At 35.8% G+C, this 18,917-nt stretch overlaps 1 protein-coding gene across 6 annotated transcripts in view; it reads right to left on the bottom strand.

The window, feature by feature from the left end:
- The window catches only part of UBR3 (ubiquitin protein ligase E3 component n-recognin 3), a 233,161-nt gene that overhangs the window by 97,746 nt on the left and 116,498 nt on the right, over positions 1-18,917 (bottom strand). For all 6 annotated transcript variants that reach the window (XM_041723097.1, XM_041723098.1, XM_041723102.1 and 3 more), the window contains 2 exons: positions 7,621-7,709; positions 2,876-3,025 (listed from right to left, as the gene is read on the bottom strand). In XM_041723097.1, the coding sequence (XP_041579031.1) occupies positions 2,876-3,025; positions 7,621-7,709 (239 nt within the window). The remainder of the gene's footprint in view (positions 1-2,875; positions 3,026-7,620; positions 7,710-18,917) is intronic.

Genomic DNA, 18,917 nt, shown 5'->3' with positions numbered 1-18,917 from the left:
TCCTTAAATTCTATTCCTGAAACTAACTTTACACCATATGTCACCTAACTGGAATTTAAATAAAAACTTGAAACAAAAAATAAACTAAAATGTTCCATATTCAAACATAAAAAGATAAAAGAAAAAGAGAAGAGACTGATCAAAATAAAGAAAGATGTCAGAAGTAAGAAAAAGAAAGGGGTAAAATGCAAGATGTAAGTAGGTATGTGAGGCTCAGGAAGAAAGGAAGGAAACAGCCAGAGATTTCACCTAATACAGTCCCCAATTAAAATCATCCTTTAGATTTAACACTTTTAATGTTAGTTTCTTATTCATTTCTTCTATCTCTAAAAGATAAAAGAGTTACATACAGTGGAATTATCTAATATTAATAAGTTTAGCTAGTGTACGAAACTGTAAAAGGGGATTAAATGAAGTGACAACTTGGTCAAAGCAACTTTAAAAATACAAACAAATAAGGATTAAAACAACAAAAACAAAAACTCTGCCTTCATTCGGACAGAGATTTTGTTTTGTTTTCTTTCTTACTATGACAGTATCTGGCACCTAAGTTCCCAATAAATATTTGTAGAAAGAAAGAAAGAAATAAATAAATAAATAAATAAATAAATAAATAAATAAATAAATAAATTTTGTGGAATGAACGAATAAACAAAACATTACATTCATGATTATAAAGTATTTGGTGAAGTTATAAAAAGTTAAGTGGCAATAATTTAATAAGCTAGTTTTGTCACAGTAGTAGAAAAGAGAAATAGAGCTACAAAATCAGTCAATACTCCCACATATTTCCGTCTTATTTTTTTAAAAAAGATTTATTTATTTATTAGAGAGAGCTCACATATGCATGAGCTGGAGTTGCAGCAGGGGAGCGGGGTGGAGGGTAGTAGGGAATAGAGGGAGAGGGAACCAGACTCCCCGCTGAGCACAGGGCTTGATCTCAAGACCCTGAAATCATGACCTGAGCCAAAGTCAAGAGTTGGACACAACCAACTGAGCCACCCAGGAGCCACACATATTTTCTTTTTAGTAGGCATTTCTGGTTTTGACAGCTCTACTCCAATGTCCTATTCAATTGGGGTTTCCCAAATGAAATTTATTTTTTTTTTAATTTTTATTTTTTATTTATTTATGATAGTCACACAGAGAGAGAGAGAGACAGAGACAGAGACATAGGCAGAGGGAGAAGCAGGCTCCATGCACCGGGAGCGCGACATGGGATTCGATCCTGGGTCTCCAGGATTGCGCCCCGGGCCAAAGGCAGGCGCCAAACCGCTGCGCCACCCCGGGATCCCATGAAATTTATTTTTAAGCAAGAAAAGAAACAAAAGGAGAAATTAATTTACAAGGCACCATATTAGACCCTTTCGCCTATATTACAGTATTTAACCAACATACCAATCCTCCGAAGTCTATTATCTCTATAGTCATAAGAAAGCAACAAACTTGGGATCCCTGGGTGGCGCAGCGGTTTGGCGCTTGCCTTTGGCCCAGGGTGCGATCCTGGAGACCCGGGATCGAATCCCACGTTGGGCTCCCGGTGCATGGAGCCTGCTTCTCCCTCTGCCTATGTCTCTGCCTCTCTCTCTGTGTGTGTGTGACTATCATAAATAAATAAAAAAAAAAAAATTAAAAAAAAAAAAGAAAGAAAGAAAGCAACAAACTTGGCCAGATTATGTCAAGCAATACCTGTTATTTGAACTTGGAGGGGGTCTCATATTTCTTTCCACTTTACTACACTAATTCAGAGAATAAACAGCCTAGAAAAAAATGCTCAGGAGAAATATGTAAGAACTTTATTTTCTCTTTGCTTCACACAAATTCCTCTGTTTAAAATGGATTGAATTCATTGGGACTAGAGCATGTAAGAGTTATCACACCTTAAAATATTTTAGTATGGGAAAGGATGGAGAGCACTCAGACAAATCCTTCAAAATTTTTTCAAAAACGTTCTTAGGGGTGCCCGGGTAACTCAGTCAGTTAAGTGTCTGAATCCTGATTTTGGTTTAGGTCATGATCTCAGGGTCATGAGATCAAGCCCAATGTCAAGCTCCATGCTCAGTGTAGAGTCCGCTTGAGATTCTCTCCCTCTCTCTGTCCCTTCCCCTGCTCCTGCACGTGCACTCTCTCTCAAAAAGAAGTAATAGGGCAACGCCAGTGGCTCAGCGGTTTTAGTGTCATCTTCAGCCCAGGGCAAGATCCTGGAGACCCGGAATCGAGTCCCACGTTGGGCTCCCTGTGTGGAGCCTGCTTCTCCCTCTGTCTGTGCCTCTCTCTCTCTCTCTCTCTCTCTCTCTGTCTTTCATGACTAAATAAAAATCTTAAAAAAATAATAATAAAATCTTTTTTAAAAAATTGTTAAATTATACATTGGCAAATCATCTGGCAGGCTGTTTGAAGAATTACTGATTCTAGTAGCTCAAAAAATAAAGGCAGAGCTACGTGAATGTGACTTATGTAGCTAAAATATTTAAACTGACAATATTTCTGGGCTTAAAAGGCTTCCCAATTTTAAAACAATTAAATTGTCAAGAAAAGTGAACTTGTTTTTGGCCATCTAGCATTGATATTATACCATCATCACACTTTAAGGAAAAAGACTGTGTAACATACAGAGAGACTTCTCTGTTAAACACTTCTTCTAACACTCATGTCCAGGAAAATCAGATAAAACCAGATTTTAAAACTTTGCTAAAAAAAAAAAAACAAAAAACTTTGCTATACAGATCTAAACTGATCCTTGTTGTATACAGATCTATAGTTACAGATCTATAGTTATATCCAAAGATATAACTTCCAATTAATACAGATATTTATTAATATGTGTATACTTTGGCTCTAAAATAATTCCACTGAAAAATTACTTTGATTTTACCTGAAGATGCTTGTAATAGTACAACCAATCCTGTAGGTCGGTCTTCAGAGGAAGGGCCACTCTGTCCACAAATAACACAATCATATACTGCCTCAGAAACTTGTGGTTCTGCTGTTGTGATCTCCATAGGAATATCATTCTCAGGAGAATCTGAGGAGAAAAAAAGTTACAGCTCTTAATTCCTCAGGAGAAAAATCTTTCTTCATTGCAAATATAGGGAAAAAAATTAAGTTTAAAAATTAAAGCACAACTTTAATACCAATAAGGTTATGTAGTAATAAAACTCTGGAAAAAATTAACCTTGCTGAAGTAATGTTCACTCAGAAAAAAAAATGCAGTTGATATAATATTTTATTTTTTAAAGATTTTATTTATTTATTTGAGAGAGTGAGAAGGAGTGCACATGCATGTGCACATCAGCAGGGGAAGTGGCAGAGGCAGAAGGAGAAGCAGACTCCCCACTGAGCAGAGCCCAATGTTGGGCTCAATCTCAGGACCCTGAGATCATGACCCGAGCCGAAGACAGATGCTTAACTGTTTGAGCCACCCAGGTGCCCCTATAATGAAAAGATTTTAATTTATATGGTTAAATACACCTCAAATTGTTTTTTACCATTCACATTTAAAAAACTGAAAAACAAAGAAGGAAAGGAAATGAGATGGTTTTAATTTTTTTTTTTTTTGAGGCACTTGAGGAGGGAAATTTATAATAACATGACAGCTCCTGAGGGGGAAATGGCAATATTTACTAAGAGATATAAGAGGAACAAACTATTTCTCCTGTATTTTGAATTCTAGTGATATCTTAGCAATAATAATAATCAATATATATTTATGTAGGGAAATCATTTACATATGACTATATATGTTAATAAAGCAAAACCACTATAGAAAATAACAGCAATCCTCTGGTATTAATGTCATTAACAGCAAGAATAATAATATCATATTATTATGATAAAGACTCTTAGAGTCTATGAAAATCATGATGTTGTCCATAGTGACAAAGAAATAAGTAGAGGGAATTGGGAAGACCAGAAAAACGGAAGTGATATGTGACATTTAAAAGATGGAGGCATATCTAAATAAATAGGTAAAAATACATGAGAGAAACAGAAAAAGAAACATGTCAAGGTCAGATACATTTTAATAAGGATTGATGCAAGTAAACATATCTAATATGTATTAACAGTTACTGAGAAGAAATGGGGCAGAAACCCAAAAGGGAACTTCTATTAAACAGCAATAGAGGGATTCCTGGGTGGCGCAGCGGTTTGGCGCCTGCCTTTGGCCCAGGGCGCGATCCTGGAGACCCGGGATCGAATCCCACGTCAGGCTCCCGGTGCATGGAGCCTGCTTCTCCCTCTGCCTGTGTCTCTGCCTCTCTCTCTCTCTCTCTGTGTGACTATCATAAATAAATAAATAAAAAATTAAAAAAAAAAAACAGCAATAGAAAACTATTACAATACTTTTCTCCTTATATATTTTTTATTCTTTTTTTTTATGGGATTCTTCTTAGTTGAATGCTGAAACTCCTGGATTGATATTTTAATCTTTTATATTTTTTATCTTGTATATGATATGTTCTTTTTACTTTGCATGCTTTAGATGTCCCCTCTTCAGTGTCCTGTTCTTACCTAAGAACTAGTAAGAGTCCCCCAAAACCAGCAGCTTACAACAACATTTGTAATCTTACATAGTTATTGAGGATCAGGGACCTAGCAGCATTTTAGCCAAAGGATTCTGATTCTGGATTTTTAATGATACTGTTGTCAAGCTAACAATCTATCGGAAGCTTAACTGGAGGTGGAAGTTTCACATCTAAGCTCACTAATATGATTGTTGACCAGAGGCCTCAGTCTCTTTCCAGATAGGCCTCTCCATAGGGCTGGTCACAACATGGCAGCTGGCTTCCTTCCAGAATGAGTAATTCAAGAGAGAGAGAAAACAATTACGACAGAAGCTGAAATATCTTTTATAACCTAAATGACATGGTATTATTTCTGCCATATTCCAGTGGTCATGCACATCAATTCTGGGGCAATGTGAGAGAAGACTACACAGGACATAAATACCAGAAGGCATGGATCATTTGATGGTCATATTGGAGGATGACTAGTTATAAAAAAAGAAATAAATAAATAAAAGGATTTTTTTTTTCTCAGAGCTTCAGAGACATGAATCTTCAGACTGAAAAGGCCCATTAAGTACTAAGAAAAATGAAAAAAGATCTGCCTACATACAAATCATAAAATTTCTGGTCTCTTGGGATGTCTGGCTGGCTCAGTCAGTAGAGTATGTAACTCTTGATCTCAGGGCTGTGAGATCAAACTCCACATTGGGCATGAAGTCTACTTAAAATAAAATTAAAAACCATTAAAATCTTAAAAAAAAAAATTCAGATGTCTAAGGATCAATTATAAAAGTGTTGGGGGTGGGGGGAGTTCAACTACAAAGGAAGAAGAATCAAACTACCAACAGATTTCTCATCAAATGAATACTAAAAAACAAGGAAGTATTACTTTTACATTGTGAGAGTGTATCAACCTAGAATTATACACCCATCCAAATGAAAAATCAAGCATGAGAGCAAACTAGAATCCTATCCATAGGCATTATTAGGAATACACTGGTAGCTAAATGCCAATAAAACAAGACCCAAAAAAGAGAGATGCTATAAATGCAGGAAACCCCTGCAAGAGGAAACTCTGCAAGAGGAAAATCTAAAGGTAATGGCTATATAGCATGCCTCCAGAGCAACTGGACCATGGACCAGGCTGGAACAGAATTAACATGTCGAGGACGGTATGAACAAGGAGGCAGAATAACAGAGATATCTTAAGCATACATGAGTTAAAAAAAAAAAAAAAAAAAAAACAGTTGAAAACTTCAGGAAAAACAAAAAACAGTATAACAAAGTGATGGCCCAAGTAGAAATGTTTAGTGGGATGGTTTTAGTAATTGAGAAACTGTAAGAAATGGGGCTATATGCTTTACATACAATATCCTTAAAGTAATCTAGGAGACAGGCCACTAGACTCAAAAAAAAAAAAAAAAAAAAAAAAAGGAAATGAATCCTAGCACACTATTTAGCTCTGTAGTCAACAGCGTTCAAAATCAATTATTTCTCAGGGCACCTGGTGGCTCAGTCGGTTGTGTCTGCCTTCGGTTCAGGTCACGATCCTGGGGTCCTGGGATGGAGCCCCAAGTCAGGCTCCCTGCTCAGTGTAGTCTGCTTCTCCCTCTGCTCCTCTTCCAGCTCCTGCTCACACATGTGTGCTCTCTCTCTCTCACATAAGTAAAATCTTTAAAAATTTTTTCAAAAAATAAATTTTTTAAGTCATTATTTCTCAACATTTAAAGTCAACCTTTGGATGGAACACTTGACTATGACTGCAAAAGAAAATGATACCAATCCTAACAATTTAAAAGTAAATAACTGATAAAAGGCAGAAGGTAGAGATGAGGAAAAGAAAAACAGGGGTGCTTACTAACTCACTTTATATGAAGAGGTATGAAGAAACTGGCTATAGGGGTGAACAATTAATATACACTATAATTATATTTGATATGTAAAGAAAAAAATATTAATTATGAATTTCTAAAAAGAAGGAAAAGAAGAGGGGAAAAAGGAAAAGTATCAATGAATTAAGTCCTCATCTTTCATTTGAGAACATCAACTGATACTAAATCTGATTAACAGATTCTTTACACATCAAAGTTATGTCATGAACATAAACTCACCTGTTGATATTTAGAAGACATTTTACTATATCTGGACTAACCCCCTTCCCACACCTAGATGTTGATTATGTGTGCTTATGTGCACAAAAGTGCATGAGAATGTATTTTGTACAGAAATACTATGTCATTTCTGAGATTAAGTTGTGAAAGAATGTATGCATGTTTGCACATATGTGTATATGTGTTACATACACAACTTTACTTCAGCATTTCTGTCTAAAAGTAAAAAAAAAAAAGAAAAAAATCACTGGAATGCAAGAGGTAGAAAAAGTTTGTAAAATAAATTACTCATAACAATCTACTATCATACAGGAAAATGGCATCCCCTCTCACTGTACAAATGCTAATGCTAATCCTAATGGAAGTAAAGTAAATGGAACCAGTTTTTAAGAAATATTGAAGGGGTAGCAGAAAGAGAGGCACTAAAAGTATTTGAAAGCTATTTTAAAAATCTCAGGATAATTTAACAGGAAAAAAAAATCAAAAGAAGTAAATCATATTGGTGAACCTCACAAATCTAAAGGACAATCTAATAGAGGAAAATAGCAGAGGATATATCATATTGCTACCATCCGAAAGAACTAATAATTACAACTATGCAATAACCAAATAAACTGCCTATAATAACAGTCTGATCCTCCTCCATCACTCTACTGTTTTAATTTATTAATTAATTAATTTATTAATTTATTTATTTATTTTTACGATAGTCAGAGAGAGAGAGAGAGAGAGAGGCAGAGACATAGGCAGAGGGAGAAGCAGGCTCCATGCACCGGGAGCCCGACGTGGGATTCGATCCCGGGTCTCCAGGATCGCGCCCTGGGCCAAAGGCAGGCGCTAAACCGCTGTGCCACCCAGGGATCCCCCATCACTCTACTGTTTTAAATAAAGACGAGAAATCATCTGTCTGTAATGTTAAAAACTGGTAAAAATTGAACTAGATAATCCCTATAGTAATATGTGTCATTATAAGAGTTCTAAACTAGTAAATTTTAACTTACCAACATCCATTGCAGTTTCCATGAAGCTTTTCTGTCGTGAAGCAAACTCTGCAAGCAATTTCTGCTGCCTCTCTCTAGCCTTTTGTCGCCTAAACAGAAATAAAGTGGTAAGTATCAGATGTCTTTAGGATTTACTGTATTTTAAGAGTGTATATACTGTATGAAAAGTCCCTGGCATACAGAAGAGGACAACCTGAGAGAATCTTCAAGCAGACTCCCGCTCAGCAGTGGCATGTGGGGCTCAATCCCACAACCCATGAGATCATGAGCTGAGCCAAAATCAAGAGTCAGACACTTAACTGACTAAATCACCCAGGCACCCCTCCACTGTTTTAAAATGGTTTGAAGATCATTGGCTTAAAGAGGTAAGAAAAAGCCAATATTTACTTTAAAATGTGAAATAATTAAATTTTTTTTAAAGATTGATTGATTGATTGATTGATTGATTTAGATAGAGCGAAGAGAGAGGCAGAGACACAGGCAGAGGGAGAAGCAGGCTCCATGCAGGAAGCCCGATGTGGGACTCGATCCTGGGTCTCCAGGATCACACCCCGGGCTGCAGGCGGCGCTAAACCGCTGCGCCACCGGGGCTGCCCAAAATGTGAAATAATTAAAGTAGATAGAAGATTTGAATTTCCAACAACAAAATTTCCTAATTATATGTCTGTTGGTAGCAAGAGTAAGAAAAATCTTTTTTAGCAAGGAACTCACAATTTAACCCCAAGCACAAATAACAGCGAACTAGTTACTAGAAGAAGCTAGGATGTGTGGATATAAACAGAATCTAAAAGATAAGAATAGTCAGATTTACTGTTACATTAAGAATAGCGTCTTTCCTAAAAGAGAACAAGCAGGAGCCAGTAAATTTCCTAGTTTCTACTAAAAAATATTCCAAGTTTGTTTCAAGTACAAAAATATGAGTCTCAAAAACAACATAAAGAATAAATTGTATTTCAAACCTAAGCATAAACATTCTCTTCAGTTAATTCATCAATTATGAATTACTTATTATTTACCTTTTACCTACTTCCCAAGTGTATTTTAATTTAAGGCTGGTTGTAAAACAAAACAAAATAAAAAAACCAAACCACACGCACAAAACTCAATACAAAGGACTAAAACATAAGAATAAGAAAATAAAAGTAAACTAATAAAGAAAAAAGGCTTCCCTAGATTTGGGGATGCTAACAATACTAGTAAGCATAAAATTTTACCCCCAAAAAAGAAGGGTTAAAATAGTAATTTAAAACAAGAAGGGAGGAAGAAAAAGAAAAATGTTAAAAATATAAGTTATATATTAGTTCAACAAAAGAAACAAACTTTTTACTTAAATAAAACTCAAAAAGGGATTTATCATGGCCTGTGATACAAAGGACATTAAAAAAATCATGGAAACCTGAAATTAATATCATACTGGACATTAACTGGAATTTAAATAAAAACTTTTTTTAATTAAAAAATAAAAAAAAAATCTAAAGAACCATAATAGATAGAGCACATTATAGCAGTCTTTTAGTGACTATTTATTACATTGATATACTATAATAGTCAAAGATAGTATTAAACTGAGATTCTAAGAAGTTATTTCTATTGGAAACCTAAAAAAATTCCTTCATTAACCTGAAATGATTCAAGGATATAGAACACAGTATTAGAAGAATGCTAATAATAATTTTTAGATTATTCACATACCGTTCCCATCCAATTAGTGGAGATAATCATTAACAGGTATAAAGTACTGTGGTCTACCTTACCATGAGAAATTACATATTTTTGCCAATAATGTTCAAAAAAATTTAATAATGCTTTTCTAATATTTACTTTAAACATAATTTAGGATCTGGTCTACTTAAGAAAACTTACTTTATTATTTTATAACTACAACTCTTATTTTTACATTGTTTTTGAGCCAAAGTGTTTTTATCCAAGTTGATCATTCACCTTATTCATCAAACTTAACTCTCAAAGGACAATGGCCATTTCAAAAAAAAATTAAATCTACTTCTGACCTCTGTTCCTTTCCTGAAAGGCCTGGGGTCAGGGGTTGGTGGGGCGGAGGAGGGTGGAGTGGAGACAATGGCCTAGCGCCTGGTGCCATGATCCAACAGTCTAATGTAAGAGAGCATTCTTGTGGAAAAGGTTAAAAAAAATTGATTAGCATACAAGGGTACAGATTTAAAAAGTAGTATCTTCTGAGAATTATGGTTGCCAGGTTTCTCACTGTGGGAGCAGGGTAAGAAGTATGGAAAAAGATAAAGTAAGAATGATTTCTCCGGTGTTGGACTGGAATTGGAATTATCAGAGTGAACTCACAGTGAACTTAATACCACTCTCCCTGTTCCCTCCACCACCGCTCCCTCACCACACACAAAAACACACGTCTTTTCCTAGTTCTGTCTACCAAGATCGACTGAAAATAGTTATATTCCTTAAAATGAACACACGGATTGTGGTTTCTAGATAGAAAGTAACCAAAACTCCTTAGAGAATGTCTAGTTCCAAATTCAAGATGAAGCTGGGCTATCTTCTTGCCCCAGGAAAAAAAGAAAACTCAAAGAATTCTGGGGATACATCAAAAGAACACAGCTGGAAGGCAATCACACAGGCCAAATCCAGAGTAATTTGAGCTTCAAAATGAATAGCAAGCATATGAGATTGCAACCCATAAAATGAAATAGGAATCCATAAATCCAAACTGACAGAAATAAATGAAAGTTGGTGAGAACAGATATTACAGCATCTCAAAGTACCTCTCCACAAATTACATATTAATTACAAAGGAGAAAAAAGGGATACTTGACAGTCAAGAAGTCTGGCAGATACCCCTTAACCAAGTAATCAATATTAATCCCCAAATAAAACAAACTGAAATCATGTGACACCTGATAGGGCTGTAATCAAAAGAAAATAGCATCACTTCCTTGATATTCCTGACAACAATTCTTAACCCGAATCTAAACATAAGAGGACGTAGACAAGCCCAAATGGAGGGACATTATACAATGTTACTGCCTTGTGTTCTTCAAAAAAGTGACAAGGTTAAGAAAATGAAAGACTGAAGAAACTAATTCCAATTGAAGGAGACCAGAGACAAACAACCAAATTCAATGAGTGATTCTGTACTGGATTTCTTTTGCTAGAAGAAACATTACTGGGCAACTGTCAAAACTTGGGATCTAAGAATCTTATACTCAAATAAATGTTAATTATCTTATTTTGAAAGCTGGATTGTGATTATATATATTTTTAAAAAGTCCTTTTATCTACAGAATACTAAAGTATTCCAAGGTAAAGCAACTTATTCTGAAATGGTCTAGGAAATTCTTTGTGTTATCCTTGAAATATTTCAGTAACTTTGAGATTTCTTCAAAAGAAAAAGGTTTTAAGAATTAAATCCATCCTTTATCCAAGATCTATAAAGAACTTAACAAACTCAACACCCAAAAAAACAAATAATCCAGTCAAGAAATGGCAGAAGACATGAACAGATATTTTTCCAAAGAAGCCATACAAATGTCCAACAGACACATAAAAAGATGCTCAACATCAATAGGCATCAGGGAAATACAAAACCACAATGAGACACCACCTCACATTCGTCAGAATGGCTAAAATTAACATCTCAGGAAACAAATGTGAGGCAAGGATGTGGAGAAAGGGTAACCCTCTTCAACTGTTGGTAGGAAGGTAAGCTGGTACAGCCACTCTGAAAAATAGTATGGAGGTTCATCAAAAAGTTGAAAATACAGCTACCTACACCCCAGCAATTTCACTAGTATTTACCCCAAAGATACAAATGCAGTGATCTGAAGGGGCACCTGCACCCCAATGTTTATAGCAGCAATGTCCACAACAGCCAAACTATGGAAAGAGCCCAGGTATCCATCAACAGAGAAGAGAGGAATGGATAAAGAAGATGTGGTATATAACATAATGGAATATTACTCAGCTGTCACAAAAGATGAAATCTTCACATTTACCTCAATGTGGATGGAACTGGAGGGTATTATGCTGAACAAAATAAGCCAATCAGAGAAGGACAATTATCATATGGCTTCACTCACATATGGAATATAAAAAATAGTGCAGAAGCTCATAAGGGGAGGGAGGGAAAACTGAAAAGGAAGAAATAAGAGAGACAAACCATGAGAGACTAGTAACTAGAGGAAACTGAAAGTTGTTGGAGGGAAAGAGGGGTGTGGGGTAACTGGGTGTTGGGCATTAAGGAGGGCATGTGATGTGATGAGCACCGCATTTTAAGTGCAACTGATGAACTGCTTAACTCCGTATCTGAAACTAATGATGTAATATAGGTTAGCTAATTGAATTTAAATTTTAAAAAAATTAAATCCATCTTCAAAGGACAAAAATTTGCCACCATAAAAGAAACGGAAACAAAAATGTGCCATAGATGCTGAAAGCATTCTGTGGGCCTCAAAAAATGCTACAAGAAACAACAGCATTGACAAAATACATGTTTGATCCCCTACATCACTACTCTGTAAATTTAGTTTTATTAAGTTTCTTTAATTAAATCATTGAGTTATGCCACTCCATAAATCACCTTTACATGTGCATTTATTTTTATTTTTTTTAAATTTTATTTACTTATTCATGAGAGACAGAGAGAGAGAGAGGCAGAGACACAGGAAGAGGGAAAAGCAGGCTCCATGCAGGCAGCCCAATGTGGGACTTGATCCTGGATCTCCAGGATCAGCCCTGGGCCAAAGGCAGGCGGCTAAACCACTGAGCCACCCAGGGATCCCTACATGTGCATTTAAAGTATATTCATAAAAGAGCACTTCACAAAAAAAATCCATATACCAAACATTAGGAAACTTCAAATGTAACTGCTTGGTACCAGCATTAAAATGTACGTTTAGGGCAGCCCGGGTGGCACAGCGGTTTAGCGCCGCCTGCAGCCCAGGGCGAGATCCTGAAGACCCGGGATCGAGTCCCACATCGGGCTCCCTGCATGGAGCCTGCTTCTCCCTCTAGCCTTTTGTCGCCCTAAACAGAAATAAAGTGGTAAGTATCAGATGTCTTTAGGATTTACTGTATTTTAAGAGTGTATATACTGTATGAAAAGTCCCTGGCATACAGAAGAGGACAACCTGAGAGAATCTTCAAGCAGACTCCCGCTCAGCAGTGGCATGTGGGGCTCAATCCCACAACCCATGAGATCATGAGCTGAGCCAAAATCAAGAGTCAGACACTTAACTGACTAAATCACCCAGGCACCCCTCCACTGTTTTAAAATGGTTTGAAGATCATTGGCTTAAAGAGGTAAGAAAAAGCCAATATTTACTTTAAAATGTGAAATAATTAAATTTTTTTTTAAGATTGATTGATTGATTGATTGATTTAGATAGAGCGAAGAGAGAGGCAGAGACACAGGCAGAGGGAGAAGCAGGCTCCATGCAGGAAGCCCGATGTGGGACTCGATCCTGGGTCTCCAGGATCACACCCCGGGCTGCAGGCGGCGCTAAACCGCTGCGCCACCGGGGCTGCCCAAAATGTGAAATAATTAAAGTAGATAGAAGATTTGAATTTCCAACAACAAAATTTCCTAATTATATGTCTGTTGGTAGCAAGAGTAAGAAAAATCTTTTTTAGCAAGGAACTCACAATTTAACCCCAAGCACAAATAACAGCGAACTAGTTACTAGAAGAAGCTAGGATGTGTGGATATAAACAGAATCTAAAAGATAAGAATAGTCAGATTTACTGTTACATTAAGAATAGCGTCTTTCCTAAAAGAGAACAAGCAGGAGCCAGTAAATTTCCTAGTTTCTACTAAAAAATATTCCAAGTTTGTTTCAAGTACAAAAATATGAGTCTCAAAAACAACATAAAGAATAAATTGTATTTCAAACCTAAGCATAAACATTCTCTTCAGTTAATTCATCAATTATGAATTACTTATTATTTACCTTTTACCTACTTCCCAAGTGTATTTTAATTTAAGGCTGGTTGTAAAACAAAACAAAATAAAAAAACCAAACCACACGCACAAAACTCAATACAAAGGACTAAAACATAAGAATAAGAAAATAAAAGTAAACTAATAAAGAAAAAGGCTTCCCTAGATTTGGGGATGCTAACAATACTAGTAAGCATAAAATTTTACCCCCAAAAAAGAAGGGTTAAAATAGTAATTTAAAACAAGAAGGGAGGAAGAAAAAGAAAAATGTTAAAAATATAAGTTATATATTAGTTCAACAAAAGAAACAAACTTTTTACTTAAATAAAACTCAAAAAGGGATTTATCATGGCCTGTGATACAAAGGACATTAAAAAAATCATGGAAACCTGAAATTAATATCATACTGGACATTAACTGGAATTTAAATAAAAACTTTTTTTAATTAAAAAATAAAAAAAAAATCTAAAGAACCATAATGGATAGAGCATATTATAGCAGTCTTTTAGTGACTATTTATTACATTGATATACTATAATAGTCAAAGATAGTATTAAACTGAGATTCTAAGAAGTTATTTCTATTGGAAACCTAAAAAAATTCCTTCATTAACCTGAAATGATTCAAGGATATAGAACACAGTATTAGAAGAATGCTAATAATAATTTTTAGATTATTCACATACTGTTCCCATCCAATTAGTGGAGATAATCATTAACAGGTATAAAGTACTGTGGTCTACCTTACCATGAGAAATTACATATTTTTGCCAATAATGTTCAAAAAAATTTAATAATGCTTTTCTAATATTTACTTTAAACATAATTTAGGATCTGGTCTACTTAAGAAAACTTACTTTATTATTTTATAACTACAACTCTTATTTTTACATTGTTTTTGAGCCAAAGTGTTTTTATCCAAGTTGATCATTCACCTTATTCATCAAACTTAACTCTCAAAGGACAATGGCCATTTCAAAAAAAAATTAAATCTACTTCTGACCTCTGTTCCTTTCCTGAAAGGCCTGGGGTCAGGGGTTGGTGGGGCGGAGGAGGGTGGAGTGGAGACAATGGCCTAGCGCCTGGTGCCATGATCCAACAGTCTAATGTAAGAGAGCATTCTTGTGGAAAAGGTTAAAAAAAATTGATTAGCATACAAGGGTACAGATTTAAAAAGTAGTATCTTCTGAGAATTATGGTTGCCAGGTTTCTCACTGTGGGAGCAGGGTAAGAAGTATGGAAAAAGATAAAGTAAGAATGATTTCTCCGGTGTTGGACTGGAATTGGAATTATCAGAGTGAACTCACAGTGAACTTAATACCACTCTCCCTGTTCCCTCCACCACCGCTCCCTCACCACACACAAAAACACACGTCTTTTCCTAGTTCTGTCTACCAAGATCGACTGAAAATAGTTATATTCCTTAAAATGAACACACGGATTGTGGTTTCTAGATAGAAAGTAACCAAAACTCCTTAGAGAATGTCTAGTTCCAAATTCAAGATGAAGCTGGGCTATCTTCTTGCCCCAGGAAAAAAAGAAAACTCAAAGAATTCTGGGGATACATCAAAAGAACACAGCTGGAAGGCAATCACACAGGCCAAATCCAGAGTAATTTGAGCTTCAAAATGAATAGCAAGCATATGAGATTGCAACCCATAAAATGAAATAGGAATCCATAAATCCAAACTGACAGAAATAAATGAAAGTTGGTGAGAACAGATATTACAGCATCTCAAAGTACCTCTCCACAAATTACATATTAATTACAAAGGAGAAAAAAGGGATACTTGACAGTCAAGAAGTCTGGCAGATACCCCTTAACCAAGTAATCAATATTAATCCCCAAATAAAACAAACTGAAATCATGTGACACCTGATAGGGCTGTAATCAAAAGAAAATAGCATCACTTCCTTGATATTCCTGACAACAATTCTTAACCCGAATCTAAACATAAGAGGACGTAGACAAGCCCAAATGGAGGGACATTATACAATGTTACTGCCTTGTGTTCTTCAAAAAAGTGACAAGGTTAAGAAAATGAAAGACTGAAGAAACTAATTCCAATTGAAGGAGACCAGAGACAAACAACCAAATTCAATGAGTGATTCTGTACTGGATTTCTTTTGCTAGAAGAAACATTACTGGGCAACTGTCAAAACTTGGGATCTAAGAATCTTATACTCAAATAAATGTTAATTATCTTATTTTGAAAGCTGGATTGTGATTATATATATTTTTAAAAAGTCCTTTTATCTACAGAATACTAAAGTATTCCAAGGTAAAGCAACTTATTCTGAAATGGTCTAGGAAATTCTTTGTGTTATCCTTGAAATATTTCAGTAACTTTGAGATTTCTTCAAAAGAAAAAGGTTTTAAGAATTAAATCCATCCTTTATCCAAGATCTATAAAGAACTTGACAAACTCAACACCCAAAAAAACAAATAATCCAGTCAAGAAATGGCAGAAGACATGAACAGATATTTTTCCAAAGAAGCCATACAAATGTCCAACAGACACATAAAAAGATGCTCAACATCAATAGGCATCAGGGAAATACAAAACAACAATGAGACACCACCTCACATTCGTCAGAATGGCTAAAATTAACATCTCAGGAAACAAATGTGAGGCAAGGATGTGGAGAAAGGGTAACCCTCTTCAACTGTTGGTAGGAAGGTAAGCTGGTACAGCCACTCTGAAAAATAGTATGGAGGTTCATCAAAAAGTTGAAAATACAGCTACCTACACCCCAGCAATTTCACTAGTATTTACCCCAAAGATACAAATGCAGTGATCTGAAGGGGCACCTGCACCCCAATGTTTATAGCAGCAATGTCCACAACAGCCAAACTATGGAAAGAGCCCAGGTATCCATCAACAGAGAAGAGAGGAATGGATAAAGAAGATGTGGTATATAACATAATGGAATATTACTCAGCTGTCACAAAAGATGAAATCTTCACATTTACCTCAATGTGGATGGAACTGGAGGGTATTATGCTGAACAAAATAAGCCAATCAGAGAAGGACAATTATCATATGGCTTCACTCACATATGGAATATAAAAAATAGTGCAGAGGCTCATAAGGGAAGGGAGGGAAAACTGAAAAGGAAGAAATAAGAGAGAGAGACAAACCATGAGAGACTAGTAACTAGAGGAAACTGAAAGTTGTTGGAGGGAAAGAGGGGTGTGGGGTAACTGGGTGTTGGGCATTAAGGAGGGCATGTGATGTGATGAGCACCGCATTTTAAGTGCAACTGATGAACTGCTTAACTCCGTATCTGAAACTAATGATGTAATATAGGTTAGCTAATTGAATTTAAATTTTAAAAAAATTAAATCCATCTTCAAAGGACAAAAATTTGCCACCATAAAAGAAACGGAAACAAAAATGTGCCATAGATGCTGAAAGCATTCTGTGGGCCTCAAAAAATGCTACAAGAAACAACAGCATTGACAAAATACATGTTTGATCCCCTACATCACTACTCTGTAAATTTAGTTTTATTAAGTTTCTTTAATTAAATCATTGAGTTATGCCACTCCATAAATCACCTTTACATGTGCATTTATTTTTATTTTTTTTAAATTTTATTTACTTATTCATGAGAGACAGAGAGAGAGAGAGGCAGAGACACAGGAAGAGGGAAAAGCAGGCTCCATGCAGGGAGCCCAATGTGGGACTTGATCCTGGATCTCCAGGATCAGCCCTGGGCCAAAGGCAGGCGGCTAAACCACTGAGCCACCCAGGGATCCCTACATGTGCATTTAAAGTATATTCATAAAAGAGCACTTCACATAAAAAATCCATATACCAAACATTAGGAAACTTCAAATGTAACTGCTTGGTACCAGCATTAAAATGTACGTTTAGGGCAGCCCGGGTGGCACAGCGGTTTAGCGCCGCCTGCAGCCCAGGGCGAGATCCTGAAGACCCGGGATCGAGTCCCACATCGGGCTCCCTGCATGGAGCCTGCTTCTCCCTCTGCCTGTGTTTCTCCCTCCCTCCCTCCCTCCCTCCCTCCCTCTCTCTCTCTCTCACTCATGAATAAATAAAAATAAAAAATAAAATAAAATGCACGTCTACTCTCCCACAACCACATGAGCTTGAAAGACTGTAAGCTCCAGATGATTATGGCTTTCACCTTGATTTCAGCCTTGTGAGACTCTGAGTAGAGAACCCAGTCACACCCCACCTACACTTCAACATATAGAAAATGTGAGTAAATAAATGAATGCTGTTTTTAAGCTGCTTAACCACAAAAAAAATTCTATACCAACTTTCTATGATTTGCAGAAAAAGAATGTCAATTATTTTTCCCTTGTGAATTTTTTATTAATTTAGGTAATTATTTTCTAAAATTGGGCATAAACGTGAATAAAAATGAAAAGACAAGGAAGTTATGGCCAGACTCAGTACAACTCAGGAATTTTCCATTATTATCCCAAAAGTGGAGACACTGACATTGCACATTGTTTGTTTGTTTTTAAGATTTTATTTTATTTATTTATCCATGAGAAACACACAGTGAGAGGCAGAGACACAGGCAGAGGGAGAAGTAGGCTCCATGCAGGGAGCCTGATGTGGGACTCGATCCTGGGACTGGGATCACAACCTGAGCTGAAGGCAGACACTCAACCGCTGAGCCACCCAGGCGTCCCATGTCTCGTATTGTTAAACCATCTAAAGGTTTCCTATTTGTATCTTGTTTTCTATGGAGTTACTGTTATAAAAGTAATGCCAACTTTTTCCAGAGATGAGGTAATTGGGAATGGATCACCAATAAATGTTTATAAATTCTTTGGCCTCTTTGATGAAACTTAATCCAAAATCCAAAATAAATTGAGAAAAGACACTGTGAGAAGCATAGTGAAATTCAAATAAATTCATCTTAATCCTTAGTTTTCTGCTACAGAATTAGCTTCAAGGCCTTGTCAATATCATTATCACCACTCAAAGGAAACAAAGCCCAAAAGGGGAGGGGGGACCTTTAAATTTTTTCAGAGTATTATTTATTACAACAGCATTAGAGCCTCTATAAAAATAGCATCTGAACTACTCCAGTATCACATTTAGTATGAGTAATAATTACAAAATAAACCAAAATAACGAAATAAAATAAACTTTGATTCACTAAAAGTTTATCTTCTTTAAAAAAAGACATTATTCCATAACCAAGAAAATATCAATTTAAGAGGCTAACAAAAATTAAAATTTTACCCAGTTTTCAGCCTTCTAATTTTATCAGTAGATCTATTAAATCTTAGGAAATTACTAATTCAAAATTAATGAACTGTCACATAAATGATATGTTAGTTATTTATAACAACTATTTATGAAGTACTGTAAGAAATAAAACTCTCCTAC

The sequence above is a fragment of the Vulpes lagopus genome, chromosome 11, assembly GCF_018345385.1.
Source record: "Vulpes lagopus strain Blue_001 chromosome 11, ASM1834538v1, whole genome shotgun sequence".
In the NCBI taxonomy this organism is placed as follows: Eukaryota; Metazoa; Chordata; class Mammalia; order Carnivora; family Canidae; genus Vulpes; species Vulpes lagopus.
The sequence above is the reverse complement of the archived record's forward strand: the minus strand, read 5'-3'. Positions and strand labels throughout refer to the sequence as shown.